Source organism: Mytilus edulis, chromosome 8, assembly GCF_963676685.1.
Source record: "Mytilus edulis chromosome 8, xbMytEdul2.2, whole genome shotgun sequence".
Taxonomy (NCBI): Eukaryota; Metazoa; Mollusca; class Bivalvia; order Mytilida; family Mytilidae; genus Mytilus; species Mytilus edulis.
The window spans coordinates 3354677-3372848 of record NC_092351.1 but is presented as its reverse complement, the minus strand read 5'-3'; the positions used below and the strand labels follow the sequence as shown (position 1 = coordinate 3372848).

Sequence of the window (18172 nt, the reverse complement as noted above, 5' to 3'; positions counted from 1 at the left end):
ATTTGATAAGGGCCTTTCCGTTTTGAATTTTCCTCGGAGTTCAGTATTTTTGTGATTTTACTTTTTAATCCTCAGCTTAAAAATTAATTTTATCAAATTGATTTATAACATTTTTTAGAATATCATGTTACTTATCTAAATTGAGAAACTAGTTAACCGTGTGCTTGATAGGTTGAGGATTTTTGCATGCCGTGTTAGCAATGATGACGTTTATAAATTCAGATATTTATTACACGTTAAAGTCTATGGACTTTCTGCAAAAATGTTGTCTGTATTTGTCAAAAAATCCCCATTTTCTATTAAATGCAATAAAACAATAAGTAATAATGCAGAGAATGGAGCTTTCCTTTGGCATATGTACACAATGGCACATCTCTATAATTCATTTACTTTGCTGTTTTGATATATTTACACTTAAAAAATTTCGTAATAAACATTGCTATAGAAGGAGTCATTAACATACATGAACATATATTGCTGCTACTTTCATTTTTACGGTTAAAACAAAAAAAAAAATCTTAAGTTTATTTTTAATTTTTACAGTTAAAAAAGGAAATTAGATCTTAAAGTTCTTTTTTGAAGCGATGATAAATCGTTTTCATTTTAACATATTTATAAGTAGTTAGTTCCGACTTATATTGTTTGATATCTTTGGCAGCAAATTTAGTTTGATTTTAAAAATAGAATATTGAAGAAAAGCACACATTGCAAATGTTTTCGTTTCGCTTTGTACGTTGGTATTCGCGTAAATTAAGTATGCAATGCATGTTTGCAATAGCCAATAAAAAGAATGTAGTATCCGGACAGAATCTGACTACAAGTCAACTAAGTTGAGATGACCATAAATTAGAGTATCATTCGAAAAGACCTTTAATTTAGGTCTACATAAGTTCATCAGAGTTACTGAAGTAAATCAAATTGTGTTTAGCACATACTTGTATCCTATGTTGCTTTGTAGTAAAGAGTGACGCTAAAATATCCCAGTGAATACTATTAACAAAATTCAAAGAAATAGAATAAAAGTATGAATTATCCCGGTATGATTTTAACATAGTTTAGTGTCTGTAAAATCAAACGTAACTTAATGTACAATATTAGGTCAATGTCAGAAAAATTATAACTTTTTTTTGTAGGAGGCTGAGAAACTGGGAAAGGGCGAGGTTTTGCCAAGGTCTTCCACAGTTTTGCGCCGAATACAAAAAAGTTTATATGTTTTCTGAAATTGACCTTATATTGTTTTCATACTGCAACTTGAATTAATACATTGCTGACTATTTAAACTGTATTATTAATTTCAAACTTATTTTCTTCCTTTAAGGAACCCCTGATTGTGGAAAAAGTGATCCATGATGAAATCGACATTGCACAAAATATAACTGTGTTACTATATTTAAGAAATAAACACATCTAGTTGCAGTATAAAACATAGAGATATATATAATTATATTTAAAATCACATAAAAAGTTAAATAGTTAAAACTCACCGTGTTCCCTGATTACTAATTGAAGCCAGTATTGCATTCTTTGCACTAGCACATATATTGTTGCAAGTATCCGCTCCCCTCGCACAGTCTCGTCGAAGAGCAAAAACCCAGACTGATGACAGACACGCACAGTAAGATTGTGCCATCTCATCATAGTTGTAAGTCAGTGTTCCATCATAACCCTTTGGTAACAACACTGAAATTGTGTTAGCAAGGTAATAGTAAGTCAATTGTTATTTGCAATTGGTTTGACCTTTAATTTTCCAAAAGACATAAATGTGCAATCTTTTTAAAATGTACAGTGTTTGTGTAAATGTCGAGTTTTGTTTTGATAATATCAATAATAATTAAAAACCAATTGATCAGAGAACGATTGAAGGTCTTTCCACTTCTAAGGATTATTTTTTATATGACAATGTTAAAAGTCCGTTTTCAATGTCATTACCAGTGTCTAATGAAAGCTCATTGTTTGCTGATTCCAAAAGTATATGGTTTCTTTACAATTCTGTTTGAAATAAGAGAGGTTCCGTTCTGAAGAATGTCACTTCCGGTACTATTTGATAGTTTATTTGACATTTTTTGGTTTGTACAAGGTCACTTCCGGTTGGCTTTTTCAGTCACATGGCTTGATACTAATGCTACAGTCATATGGCTTTATGATGTATCAGTATGAATTTAAAGCAAAAGTCAGAATAAAGAACGTCAAACTAACCTTTGACCTTGAGCTCAATATCAAAATCAAATACCAAAAACCTCAAATCAAAAGAGTTCTGGGTCTATAGGTTGCACTTTGTAAATACAGCTGTTTCTCAAACCACACCCTTTTTTGGGGAGATTTAGAATATTCAAAGAAAATTTATTTTGTTTACATACTGGTTCCTAGTTATGCTCTCTGTCTTCCATATCATAGAGAAATAACTTTGGAATGTTACCAGTAAATATACATTTGCATATTGTTTACATTGAAATCTGTGGTACCCTTTCATTCAAGGTAGGGGTAGTTAAGAAAATTAGTGTAAGTTTAAACTATGAAAAGTTCAGGGTATATAAACGTTGAAATATGCCGCACAGCCCTATTTTATGACCTTTGAAAAAAATTGTAGTGCATATGAACTTTCTATTCAAGGATAAGATTTTTTCAAAACTTCATAGTAAAAGTGGTACAGTTTAAGCCGTAAAAGGAGTTCCTATGGGAAATTGCATTGTCAATATTTACAAAAATCTAACCTTTAATTGTTGATAATTTATTTCACTGTAAGCATAATACTTAATATAAGAAAAACTCCCATTTTTTGTCTTAGCACCCTTTCAACCAAAATATAGGAGTTACGACATATTGCAAATTACAGTTTAGTATACATATGTTGTCAATATATTGTACGGTTTACGAAAAGAAGTGAAAATGAGCAAAATGTAGACGTTAACCTTGATCTAATTATTTTTTTTTACCAAGAACCTCAAATAAAAAGGCCCTATGTCTTTATCACTTATTGCTTAACAGTTAGTAATGCATATCACTTATATCAAACGCATGAGGGGAAATAAATCCCATATGGAGTGGCGGAACTCTGCTGTGAAAACCAAGCTCAACATTCTTAAGACATAGCGATCAGTTAGGTAAAAAACTTGTCGTAATCTTTTACTGTTGCGAAGGAGTAGTCGACACAAGAAATACAGTGTTTGGGAGATAACTGTTACATGAAAAAGTGTTCTGTTAAATAGGATCAGTTTCAAAAGCGCACAAACTGTTCGATATCATATACCAAACACCAAAGCGACGTCTTGTACAATAACAAGACTGCGAAAGAAACAAGATAATAGTCAAAACAAATTCTAAAGGTAAAGTGGAAAGACCTGATAATTAGAACAAAATCTAAAGATTTTTTAATGGAAAAGTGGAAAGACCTAATAATCAGAACAAAATCAACAGGTCTTCCAATGGAAAGGTGGAAGAATCTAATACATGTAATCAGAACAAAGTCAATAGGTCTTCCAATGGAAAGGTGGAAAGACCTAATAATGAAAACAAAATCTAAAGGTCTACCCACAGAAAAGAGGTAAGACTTATTATTGTAATAATTATGAAAGAATTTTTTCAATTTTTATTTTCATATTTTGCGTACATTTTGAATCTGTCGGTAAACTCATGATACCTACCAGGATTAAATTATGAGTGCACCAGATACGCGTTTCTTCTACAAAATACTGCTTTTTACCAGTATTTAGTCTTATTTGTTGTTTTGTGGACTATTCCCAATTGAAAAGATTTGAAACAGTACAAGTTCTCGTGATGGGGGATGAAAGCGTGCGAACGCCAATTCACTTTCTTACTGAAGTTCCTTTATTCATTCCTTACCTCCCAGAGTGATTGCCTGTTGACTTGATTTGCCTCCTAATCGACTTTCGAGATTTAAACATATACACATGGAAAAAAGTATTGCAACACCTTGATTTTTTAAAATCAGCCTCTTATTTTGGATGGAATTGGATAAAATATTTGTAAAATAATATTGAACGTAGTTAATGATAGTATTTGCTTTAAAAAGAACAAAAAAATATTGAAAAAAAATGTTTTATCTAACCAAAATTTTTATAACAAAATAAAGTGTTTTATTGTACCAAAAAATGCATTTTATAACTTTTACTGTAGTCGAAATTAACAATGTCAGACATTTCTAAATTATTCTTTAGATGATTGTTCACATCATGGTTGATCGTTATACGCCAAAGAATTAGTACTTTGTGCGCAGCCTCCATTCAAACGGATAACCGCATCTTAACGTCTTCTGATTCCTGCCATAAGTCAACTAATTTGTTGCTAAGGTAGTAACAATCAATACTGACTAAGGGTATTGTGTATTTCATGACGTGTTTGAACTGGGGTGTCCTTTTGTGCAGACTTGAACAAACGTCTACTATACTGTACTACAGGCTCTGATTTGGGACATGCAAATAAAAAATTGTGGCGGGGTTGATCATGTTTGTGACAGATTAATCTTCACACTAACCTGGAACAGTTGTGTTACAGCACAGCATACGAACAAACTGTTAAAATCAGTTGCAACTGTCTAAACTCATACGATATGTACGAGGTACAACAACAACTAACATAAAGATACTAGACACAAGGCATCAAAATAAGAGTACTCGAAGTTTACATTCGTTAAATGCCAATTATAACTCATAAATAAATCATGTTTTCCCTGACTTTCAATCAGTACACATCCAACGGATTTAGTTTAAATATGTGTAAAAACGGTATGACCTTGTGTTTTACGGCTTTATCATACATGTATATCATTCGAATTGACAATTTGAGTACGGTAAAATTGTAAATGAAACAGAAGACCCTCTACTGCTGTCATAGAAAGGTCTATTTATGATTAATTGTAGTTAATTCATTTGAATAGGTTATTGCATCATTAACTTTTTCAATTTACACACGTATTATTTGCTACAACTACTCCGGCTCGTTACCGCTTGTGTAGTTGCATAAGCAACACGACGGTTGCCACATGTTTAGCAGCATCCTCTCTGAAACACCTGAGATCTAGCGGGGTTCATGTTGCTCATTCTTTAGTTTTCAATGTTTTGTATTGTATAATGTTGTTTGTCTTTTGGTCTTTTCTGTATTGTGTCATGGTGTTGTCAGTGTATTTAAACTTATAAAATACAATGTCATTTTGGTATACATGTATCTTAGTCTCTAATCTTTTCACAACTACACTTGTTCTTAGCTCCGCCTTCCCATAATACTAACCCAGGCTTATTCATATCATGACAGAGTGTCATGTTTTGGCTGAAGGACTGTACGTATCAATTTGTTTGAGCACTAGCTACAAATGAACGGCATAACGGGACATGTCAAGGCGGGAAGCTTAAACAAATCTTTGAAAATCCAAAAGCAGTGGCTCCAAAAGACAATATACGAAATGAGTCTGTCATGTGATTCGGAGGACGAATTTTATTATTCTACTTTATATTTTGATGTCTGTGGGGTAGTTGATTAAGGCATTTACAGTTGTAGATATAGGAAGATGTGGTAGAAGTGTCAATGAGACAACTCTCCATCCAAGACATTTAAAGTTATAACACGTTTCTGCTTCATTACATTTGTAAGATATGCATATTTGCGTAACCCGTATTTCTAGATGGATACTTTGTCTTCCTTTTCAAACTCGAAATTACACAACGCCTACCAATGTGAAAGACTAAAACCGAGTAGTGGGTTCTGGTTATATAAAATTTACTATTTGAAGAAATTTTTAGTTATTTTCATTCTTTATTTTACCAAATTGTTCGCTATATCTAAAGGATGTTGAGTTTGGTTTTCATCGCAGCGTTCGGGTGTTTTTCTATGTTGTGATGTTATGCTATTGTTTTAGAAAAAGGGAGAAGGTTTGGTACCGTTAAAACGTTTAATCCCGCTTCAAATTGTCTGCACCTGTCCTAAGTCAGGAATCTGATGGACAGTAGCTGTCGTTTGTTTGTTATTTATACGTGTTACTTGTTTCTCGTTTTTATATAGATTAGATCGTTGATTTTCCTGTTTGGATGGTTTGACACTAGTTATTTTGAGGCCCTTTATAGCTTGTTGTTCGGTGTGAGCCAAGGCTCCGTGTTGGTGGCCGTACATTGACCTATAATGGTTTACTTTTATAAATTGTTATTTGGATGGGGAGTTGTCTCATTGGCACTCACGCCACATCTTCCTATATCTACTTTGACAAATAATGGAAGTTTTTTCCCCTCTCATATTTAGAATTATGCATACAGTGATATAACTAATTAACTTTACAATTTAGGTCTTTTGGTTTGAAGTCTTTGGTATATAACCTTGACATTGAGTTCAAGGTGAAAGGTTAATTTGATGTTCTTTATTTTGCCTATTACTTTAAATTCATACTGATACATCATAAAGCCATAGGACTGTAGCATTAGGTATCAAGCCATATGCCTTTGAAAAGCTAACCGGAAGTGACCTTGTGCAAACCCGAAGTGACTTTTCTGTACTTATTTCAGATGAAAGCTTATAGAAAAATAAATCTTTGAAAGCAGGGTCAAATACGTTATCAAATTGTACCGGAAGTGATTTTTTCAGAACGGAAGTATATAATACCATTAAACTCACCTTTCAGAGGAGTTTTGTCTGCTGCTTGTTCACTGACTTGTAATTTACTTATATAATCTTTTTCTTCTTGAATGGCCTTGCGAATTTCAATTTTCTTCTTTTCTAGTTTTAACACATTGACTTCTTTTTCTAAAGTTGACAGTTCCCGGTCTTGTATGAGTTCTTTTTCTAAAATTGACAGTTCCCGGTCTTGTAAAATAAAGAAAAAACACTTAACTAAACAAACAGCAAAATCATTGGTGGAATATTTAAAAAGTGTGTGTGTCCACCAATACATACATGGTTGCTTAAGCACAATATTTGCATCTAACGCAAAAAATAATTTGACGACGTATTATATGAGTCAAATTTAAAACGATGTTTACGAAACGCTATTTAGACAAACATATTTGTTTATTTAATCATTAGCGATTTTGACATACTTGTATTATAACTTTTACAAAGATGCTCTACGATTTTCTTGTGTATGTTGACTTATTAAACAAGGAAGCTTTAATGATTAGTTAAATACAGGTTCAAATTATTGTTTCTCCTTTAATAGTTTTCCGTCCGATTACCTGTGGAAAGTTCCTTCATTCTTCACTGGGGTAAAGCTGATGACCGTAACTGCATTCACGGTCATCCCAAGATGTCGGATGAAAAATTAGGTCAGTTTCTGTATTGTCTGTTAAAGTGTTTCTATATCATTTTCTTTACAAATCATACATTGAAACGATGTAAATTTATAAAAGAATCACTCGGAAATCACTAATTACTTCCGAGAAATGTGCATGAAACGGGAAATTCGATTTGAAAAAATCGTTAAGATGACCGTAAATCATAATCAAAATATTTTCAAGATGACCGTAACATAAAACAAGGATGACCGTGATTGGTAAAAAGATGACCGTAACTTGTAAAGGATGACCGTAATTTGTAAAGACTGACTATAATTTATATAGGACGACCGTAACTTTTATAGGATGACCATCAATTCTAAGAAATATCTGTATTGTATTCAAAGCTTTTTTGTTGAGTTTGTCGATCTCAATAGGGGCTCGGTTAGCGGATATAAATATGTTTCATAAATTTCTTTTTTTAAACTATAATATAATTGGCCATATTTAGGATTTATAACAATGATAGTAAATTGCATATTTCTCGTAAACAATGAAATATTTATTGATATCGACGTTAAAATTTTAACACAAATTTACAGCGAAACGACGAAAATTTGAAGAAACATGAATGTGTCCCTAGTACACGGATGCCTCATCTACACTATCATTTTCTATGTTTAGTGGACTATGAAAATGGGATAAAACTGTAATTTGGCATTAGAATTAAAAAGATCATACCATAGGGAAAATGTGTACTAAGTTTCAATTTTATTTAACTTGAAGCTGGACAAACGGACAAACAAACAGACGAACGGACGAACGTACGCACAGACCAGAAAAACATAATGCCAATAAATGGAGCATTAAAAACATTAATAATACATACAAATATTTGGTAATCGAGCCCATGTGTATGGGTCCAGAGGAAGCAGATTAAAATCTTAATTTGTCTTGATATATGCAGGCGGAAACACTTTTGAAATAGAACAAAAGAATCGAAGCTCTGTGTTTATCGAGAAAGCGATAAAAGTTAACTGTAATGTTTGATATAGTAACAAAATTTTAAAAAGTTAATAGAAACAAATAAAACGACAATTTTCTTATTTTAAAAACATCATTTGCATAAGTTTTCAATGTATCTATTACATGTACATAGTAATGCAAAACAATAAGATATCAAGTCGACGACATGGTTCTTATCGGGGCCTTTTATAGCTGACTATGCGGTATGGGTTTTGCTCATTGTTGAAGGCCTTACGGTTACCTATAGTTGTTAATGTTTGTGTCATTTTGGTCTTTTCTGGATAGCTGTCTCATTGGCAATAATACCACATCTTCTTTTTTATATATAGTATCTATAAGTTGGATGTAGAAAATGCATAACCTCCGATTTTTTTTAATCACGGACGGAGAACATATCAATCTTTTAGTTCAGAAATTTTCGTGTCTGCCCTTCAATAATGTGAATCAAGAAAAATTCCCCAAAACAGGTAACGATTGTATCGAAAAGAGAAAAATCGAGTGCACCTTTTTATGTTAGGGCATGTTTGGGGTGTATATTTTGCCTTTAAAACGTACAAAGCAAGAGCATTTTATATAGCATCTCGCTTCAGATTCTATCATTATTATATATCAAAGCTACAGGTTGACTTTATAACGTAAAAAAATGACAGTACGAAAAGATGAAATGTATGGGTCAATTGAGATACCTATCTAATGAATCACAAAAACAGAGTAGGTGTGTTCGAATAGCTATTTTTTCTAAAAGTACTTGACGACAGTCTTTTAATTTGGATGATGAAAATGTGTGTGTGATAACTAGGGTTTATAATCTTCAACCACTGAAAATGTTTAGTCTGCCCTTCCACGAAATATTTAATTCGATTTTTTTTAAATGCTTAAGAATTTTCAAAAATTCCATCTGACATCCAAACAGACAATATTTTTAAGCTGAATCAATGCAGACAAGATCATTAACTAATGCTCATTAGCTAGAAGATACATTTGTCTTTTAAAATATAACTGACATATAACGATCGATCGTAATGGTGCTATGTGGATAAATTTATCAGTTTTCAAGAGCAAAATTGGCAGAGCGTCATCCCTACAATGGCTTCCATTTCTACGATTGTGAGCATGAACTGGCGTAATGGGGAGATAATTTTGAAGAAGTAGAATCCTGACTGTATGAATAACATTTCTGATCATTTCTGTATATATACAAATTGACAACGTTCCGCCTTGTGATACGCTTTTCGAACAATACTATTTTAAGGATCTACTTTGCTGGAGCTCACCTTCACTAGTTTATTCGAATGATATTTTCAAAATATTTCTGTTATTTTATTTCCACGACAAAATGAAAGACGATATAATATCAATGGGTGTACATGCAATTTTTTGGCATTTTTAAAAATGTGTATTTATTATATGTCATTAAAAGGAATCCCAGAAACAAAAAAAAATCTTTTGTCGAGCAGTTGAAGGCTGTGCACCGCATTTTTTTCATTATGCTTGTAAGGTGTCATTTTATCGCGCTTTTGTAGCATGTTTTCCCTTCCTGTTCATTTGCATGTATTTTGGCAAATTCATTTTAAAAATTGAACCCTCTACTGTAAAAAAAGATACATATGGTAATCTTCGCATTTGAAGCACGTCTTATTTTCTTCTACCTATAGGATAAAACTTTCATATTAATATGTGTATACCAACACGATTAATCATTTGATACAAAAAGATAGTTACAATGTACTAGTATATAAATACGGATATTTCTTAGAATTGAGGGTCATCCTTTAAAAGTTACGGTCATCATTTACAAATTACGGTCATCTTAAAAGCAGTTACGGTCAGCCTTGTTATGAATCGCTGATTCTGTTACGGTCATCTCGATTGTGATTTACGGTCATCTTGGCGATTTTTTCAAATCGAATTTCCCGTTTCATGCACATTTCTCAGAAGTAATTAGTGATTTCCGAGTGATTCTTTTATAAATTTACATCGTTTCAATGTATGATTTGTAAAGAAAATGATATAGAAACACTTTAACAGACAATACAGAAACTGACCTAATTTTTCATCCGACATCTTGGGATGACCGTGAATGCAGTTACGGTCATCAGCTTTACCCCAGTGATTCTTCTTTCATTCTCGTAAACGTACATTGCCATAAGTACTACAACAATAGCATTGATGAATAGTAAAACGTAGCTCATGTCTTTCATGTCTTTCGGTTACTTCTTTAACACATTGTCAGTAGAGTAGATATATAAATCAGACAGTCGTTTGTTTTTGTTAAGAATATCAAACAAAGGGAGATGATTTGTATACAATCAATAAGCAGTCAGGTATAAAGGTGGTTTTAAATCGTTTTAGTCAAGCGTCGACCGATCAAGAGCAAATGATTTAAATCACATATTGTTGATTCAGATAAATTTTCAAAACAATCGCGTTATGATCATAGTTTATATGTTAACTTTTGTATCACTAAAATGGTCAAGTAATTGAAGTGGTGGTGATTTTCTTTTACTTCTATAGGACGTCCTGAACGCTTTTGATCGAACATCATGCAACGGGTATAGGATATTTGAATGGGAATGCTCATCAATTTTGTAGTTGTTTTACTTAAACTAATTGAAAGATTATGTCTTCATCCCATGAATGTTAAGTACAATCCATCCCGTTAGGGGTTTAGTATAATACCACCATAAAATATATGAGAAGACCATAGCCCGTATAATGCCAACAAATGGTTTAAGAATAAATGTGCAACGATGCAAAGACCCTATAAGTGAATCAATATTAAATCCATAACATGCAATCTTTAATGACCTGACAACAGTATCGTAACTATATTTTTTCTTAATCAGTCTGTTTAAATGTTTTGTTAATCTTGTGGTGAATGTCAATATTTTTGTGCTGTGTAAAAAATATTACCATTAAAAATTTGATGTGAAATACTTGAACGTGTTAGATGTCTGCATTTTGAATTATATTTATGAATAATTTCCTTGTACCGATGATAAATTTAGTAAATGTTTAGTCTAGTTTGCAATATCGAAAACCCTGTAGTAATTACTGTAAACCAATTAATTATCGCGAGCGATTTATTTTCGCAACATTTGCAAGTAGAAAAATAACCCGAATATAAATCGTCGCGAACTTGTAAAACTTGAATCTTTCCTTATTGAACTACAAGTAAACGAGAAAATCGCGAAATTAAATCGCCGCGAAATTAGCATTAAATGACTTGTAGCGTAATATAATATTATCTGGGAAAATTTAATTTACAATATTTTTAAGTAAAATTCAAATTTCTCTCGCTAAAACCAGATATGTTATTACATACACGAGCGAATCTTAGAAGTTGAGTTATATAAACACCATAAGATGGTGAAAAGGGAACGTCACCACCTAAAAATGGATAATTAACGATAGGAAATGCAAAATCATCCCTTTTATCATAAATTTCGGTCTTGAGCTTCCCGTTAATAATATAGATATCAAGATCGAGGAAAGGCCAGTGTTCAATATTAGTATTAGCTTTATCTAAATTTAGTTTCAACAGGATTAATTTCTTTAAAATTGAGAATGGAAATGGGGAATGTGTCAAAGAGACAACAACCTGGCCGACCATAGAACAGCAGAAGGTCACCAATAGGTCTTAAATGCAGCGAGAAAACTCCCGCACCAGGATGCGTCCTTCAGTCTTTACTGACTGAAGTCGTCATTATTGAGAGCCAATATATCATCCAAATATCTAAATGTATAGTTAAATTTTTGTATCAGATGCTGTTTCGATGGGCCTTTGTTGCTTTTAGTCATAAATTGAAACTCATAACAATACAGAACCAAGTCCGTAATAAGTGGTGCACAGTTAGTCTCCAATGGAATTCCGATATCTTGACGATATACCGAATCTCCAAAGCGAACAAAAATGTTATATTATAAAAATTCAAGGGCAGTTATTGTATGAAAACATGTCAAATATCGACATAATTCTTTTGTTTGTCATGTTTTTAGACATATTTTATTTACTTATCGAAATCAGTATTGTTCTCTATAACCATCAGACAACCTTGTAAGACTGATTATGTATTACTATGTAGACTTTTATATACAATGTTGTGTACATATATACCGGTTTTTTTAAATGTTGTTTGTTTAGACTCCTAACCAAGAAACTTTTTTTTTATCCAACGCTATCAAAGGTTTGAACATTATTTGTAATATAGACTTGTTTTTATTTTTCGTTCGGGCTTGTATTATATTTGACTTCGGATTTATATGATCTGTTCATCCTATTTTGACTCTTTCAAAATTCAAGAGTCTATCCTACATTGAGGTAATTTTTGGTATGCCATCTTTACCGCAAGTTCATTGTTTTCTGTTTGTTGATAAATTAACAATAAGATCCCATTTGTTACATCTTGTAATACGTTTATTTGGCAATCGGCAATGGCAGTCGACAGGATTTAAGAACAACAGTTATTCGACCTGCTAGTCAAATGCGTTCTGTTAAAATATACTTTTTCACTTTTTTATTTTCTTTGGAGAAAGTTGTGTGTGTTGTATTTAGAGCCCCCTACAAAGAAGTTTGTTTTACATACAAAATAAAAATTGCAGTTTTTATCCAAAGCAATCATCGGTTTAAACGCTGTTTTCAAATTAGACTTCTATCAATTATGTGAAAACTTTATGACTAACTTTGTCAATCACATTACCAAGTGGGCTACCACCACGAATAACATTGTTTCCAACTAGCTAGACCACTTAAACAACAAACTATATGACATATTAATGTATGGTGACATCGTGCCAACTCAGTCAGCATTATATCCAATTAATGGACCATTCGGTTTATATTATGTAAAATATATATGTTCTTACCATGCAATTACCCAAATATGATTCTATTATATACATCACAATTTTATAAATGACATTTTAACGACTGATTTTAATTGTAGAACATGGATGTCGAAAATGAACGAAAACGTGCATACCAATATGTAAGTTTTATGATGAATGCGATTTGGTTGATATTTATCTAATTTTCCTTTGATTACGATCTGATATTTAACAAACATATGTTTTAGTTTTTTTTTTATTAAATCATTTAATGATTTTCTAAAAAAAAAATCTTATTATTTTAACAAAACTTTTTTTCAGTATACTCAATTAGCATGTGATTTATTATGCTTTGTCAATGATATAAGATCGTCTGTTAATTTTGACCAACTGATCACCAAAGAAGTAGCTGTACTTTCAAAACTCAAACATAGAGGTGTAAAATTGATTTATCAACAAAAGACTTCCTTTGGTTAGTATTTTATTCAGTATACATCTTTTGCAATTTAAAATACAACGGGATTCTCTTTGTTGTCTGTCAACAGCGAATTTCTCCCAACTTCATTGTACTGAACAGAAATTGACAAATTCCTCGGGAAAGTTATATCATAATAAAAGAAACAGCATCTTATAAAGCGTGCTTAATAACGTACATGTTTGGGATTGCTTACATCTTATATATCCAACTTTTTAAAGTTAAAAATATTTACCAGGTCCAAGTCTGTGATATTTTCTTTGATATCGCATCAGAATGACGTCTACATATTTTTGGTTTGTTCAAGATGAGTTATGATTGATAACTTCGTTTGATAAAATATCAGTGAAGTTCCTAAAACCGTTTCATGTCAGCCCCCTCAGAGGAGCAGATCCACTTTACTCTAAGAGCTTGACTATACATAATACCTTTTGTGGGTGATAGCTTTGGGTACTGATGTTAATCTGTAGGTTTACAGTAGAGTACTGTTTGATATGTCTTTACACGCAAAACATTTAGAAATAAGACTTAGAAAAAGCACACAGAATACAAAATATTCTGTACTGCAATATTTTCTTAAACAGCTTTTCTAAGCAGCTTATTGTTATAATCAATATTACTACACCCTCCTTTAGAATCAATAATCAATACAGTTTCCCACCAAATATTCCAAACATTTGCCATGCAGAATTCGAAGGTTAGTTTCGATATATACTGCAGCTGTGCTATTTGAGCAGTCAAATTGCATTGACCGTATATTCATATGTGATATACAGTCACTGACCGTATATCACCTTGTTTATGACTTTGACAATATGTTTCCGTAGAGTTTTATTTATGACGTCAATAAAACATACAGGTTCGCGGAAATTTTACGTCTTCCGTTGAAAATTAAGAAATGATGTTTTTTACCCTAAATGCTTCATTTAGAACAGTTATAAGAGTTGCAGTATATAAAGAATAACCATACTTGTCTCGAAATATCTATGTTATTTGTACTCGGCTCGAAACAGGTAGAAATGCTCGGCACAGCCTCATTTTTTATGCTTGCCTTGTTTAAGTTTTGATATATTGTATTGCATTGCGATTTCATTTTCTACCTGTTCCTAAGCCTTGTACAAATAACATTGATATTTCGAGACAATGTATTGTTATTCTATATGCAAGTTTCCAATAAAAGATTTTCCTGTCAGTTGATAGTTGTTTTTCATTTCCATATCTCAAGTATATGTCTCAAAGAGAATATAATTATCATCCCTTTTTTTATCAAGTCGTGTAAAAAATACTAAATGACTAAAAAAACAAACAAAACAAACAAAAATGCAAATTTTCAAAAATTTGCCGAATTTTGACACTGGGAATACAGACATTCTATTTATTTATTCACACAACCTTTGTCTTATTTAAGTTCATATTGACTTGAAATTGTAAAACATACACACTAGAAATAAGAAGTGTCAAATACAAATCGCATGATCAAATCTTATATATGCCTAATTTCAATTTTTGTATTCAGTAAGACCCTCTTTTGCCTCAAAATATATCACTTTTTCCAAAATTGTTATAATGTAAACTTTAAATCATTTATTGCTAAGTATAATACTTCTGCTACATAAATATGGGCTGTTTTAGGCAATAAAATGCACATTTATCGGGTACTAGCATCATTAAGTTATGCTAAATTACTGAAATCTTCACAATTCTACCATTTGAGTTAAATTCTAGACGGTTTTCGTTTTAAATAGAAGTGGCCGCATTCGTGTTCATTCTAAATATTTAAGATGGTACCTAACACTACAGGGAGATAACTCTGTAAAATCAGCTAAACGTTTTAATTACGTTGTGTTTTAAGGGAATATTGAGCTTCTCAATGATCAAAATAAGTATTTGTCGAATTGCTATATAACCAGTGTAATTTTTCTGATAAAACGGTTGGTTCAAATTTTTTGAATTTTTTGTATTTTTGTCAAAGGGTCAAAGTAAATACTTTGTCAAAATGTTATGAAAATTAAACGAGCCATATAAATTTTAGTTAAAATGTCATTTGTATTTCATGATAATACATAAAATATATAAAGGTTGAGGATGAACACGAATGCGGCCACTTTTATTTTTGACAAAAACCATCTGCAAAGTAACTTATTATGGCATATTTGATAGATTTGTCATATTAAAGCTTAAATATGAGCGTCTGAAATGAATAAATCAGTTTAAATCTTTTACACAAACTAATTGAATCGACTGAAGTAGCCACTTAGGTTTTCAAAAGGTGTACAAAATGTTTAACCAGATGAACATGAAATTTAAGGCCAAAATGGGCCTTTATCGGATCTATTCCTTTAAAAAAAAAATGCACTATTTACGTTTTCATGACAATTGGCACACATAATCTTCTTACGTATTCAAACCAAAATGGCAATTTAAAACAGAGATGATCTCGTTTTCAAGTTAGATAAGTTTGAATGATAACAATCAGTCAAAAACTGAATCTTTTCCCGATAAGTCATAGTTTGGCGTCGCGAATATAACAATTTGTGTTAACAACGTCTTTACCTACCCTGTAACTGTATCGTATGCCCTAAAAGTCAGTTGTAGGAAGCAGTTCATCAAATTCAGTAACAAGGATGTGACTGAATCCAAAACAGTTGACCATTTTTAGTCGGTGCTTTTTGTAGCTTGTAGTTTTATCGATAGTTCTTATGTTATGCTATTTTGTTTAAGATAACATAATTACAAACTTAATCTCGAATTATATCCATTTTTTTTTTTTTAATTTTCATGTGACGTTACATTTTGATGCGTTGATACATTCTGGTGACTCCCAATTCGTTATTCTATTATGCTGTTTTTTTCAATCGTTAATTAATTTTAGGTATTCATTGTTATTCTGTAGTTATCATGTCGAAATGTTCGATTATATTATTTACTTATGTATTTTTCTGTTCTTGCACTTATTTGTACTCAAGTGCTGCCATTTAATGTTGTCATTTTAGCGGTTTATTTATCATGGCCATAAAGCGCGAGGTTTGGCTAGCCACAAAAAAAAACAGTTTCAACCCACTATTCTTTTCTTCAAAAAGCAAGTACTAAGTTAGGAATATGGCAGTTGTTATCTAATAGTTTGTGTCTATTTATGTTGCTTTGTCGTTTGTTTTTGTTCAGTGTCTTTGTTGTTTCGTTATTTTCATCTTAGTGTTGATGATGTGTTTCTCTCGTTTTGTAACCCGGATTTATTAACTCTCAATCGATTTATGACTTTTGAACAGCTGTATACTACTGTTGCCTTTAATTATAATACACTTTGATTAATATCATTGTTCAATGTTGTCTTCACAAGTGATGCTGTCTATTTGTTTGAATAACTCTTCAATATATTTGTTTACATGATCTGTAAATGGTTTGTTTTCTGTTTACACCATGAGGAGTCATAAGTTCATTTTGTCAAAGATATTACCAACATCCCAGCTAAAACCGTTTGCTATATATTTCTCTGCTTTACAAAATGAAGAAATTTGAGATATAAAGGTATTGAATTTTACTATCTCATTACAATTGCAATAAACATAACATATGTGATTTGTATCCATGTTGACCATTAAAGGGATCTCATATAATGTTTTGAATATTACAATTAAAAAGGGATATTTTTTAGCGTCACTAGAATGTTTGAATGAGATCTAAATTGGTAAGACAATATTTGGTCATGTCTGATGAATATTCGAAACCCTCGACTACTCATAGGTCTTTAAATGTTCATAAAACATGACCATTGTCTAACCTATAAGTAGATATATCTATTGTCTGTCTATTGCGCATTGTCCCAACTTAGTTATTACACGTTCTGCAGGAACAGAAAAAAAATCCCAAAAGGATTTTATCTTTTTGTAACACAAAATGCATTTAACTTTCATGTATTCAGTGTACATAAATAAACTCATCATAGATACCATGATTAAATTTGGTATTTACGCAATACGCGCGTTTCGTGTACAAAAGACTCAACAGTGACGCACGCTAGACCTTCAAACTTTTCTTACTGCACAGGTTAGTATGTTCTCAGACTAATTTTCAGGTGAAAATACAGCCATGTTTGTCCATTTGTTATGATGAACCTTAAGGTGGTACCTAACACTACAAGGAGATAACTCTGTAAATTCAGCGAAAAGTTTTAATTACGTGGTGTTGTAAAGGGAATATTAAAAGAGGGACGAAAGATACCAAAGGGACAGTCAAACTCATAAATCTAAAACAAACTGACAACGCCATGGCTAAAAATGAAAAAGACAAACAGAAAAACAAAAGTACACATGACACAACATAGAAAACTAAAAAATAAACAACACGAACCCCACCAAAAACTAGGGGTGATCTCAGGTGCTCCGGAAGGGTAAGCAGATCCTGCTCCACATGTGGCACCCGTCGTGTTGCTTATGTGATTACAAATCCGGTAAATAGTCTAATTCGGTAGGTCACATTCATGAAAGGGAAGGGGATTGTAGTTACGACGTAAGGAACATATCCGATATCATTTGTGAAACGGTTATTCCATAACGATCAACCAACTCGTGATGGCGTCCGTAAAATTTACGAAGGGATGATTTCAACTTCACCATTTGGAACTCTTGGTTTAATA

The 18172-nt window shown here is 32.0% G+C and overlaps 2 protein-coding genes across 3 annotated transcripts in view; both read right to left on the bottom strand.

The window, feature by feature from the left end:
* LOC139484634 (uncharacterized) overlaps window positions 1-18172 on the bottom strand; it is a 47036-nt gene that overhangs the window by 1571 nt on the left and 27293 nt on the right. Inside the window, exons 1-2 of one of the 2 annotated variants that reach the window (XM_071268462.1) lie at window positions 6616-6907; window positions 1485-1680 (exon numbers count right to left, since the gene is read on the bottom strand). In XM_071268462.1, coding sequence (XP_071124563.1) covers window positions 1485-1680; window positions 6616-6892 — 473 coding nt within the window. In that variant the 5' untranslated portion in view covers window positions 6893-6907. Of the gene's footprint in view, window positions 1-1484; window positions 1681-6615; window positions 6908-18172 lie in introns of those variants that run through there. The other variant, XM_071268464.1, reaches the window with a different exon arrangement.
* LOC139484632 (galactose-3-O-sulfotransferase 2-like) overlaps window positions 1-18172 on the bottom strand; it is a 66663-nt gene that overhangs the window by 21237 nt on the left and 27254 nt on the right. The window lies entirely within an intron of this gene.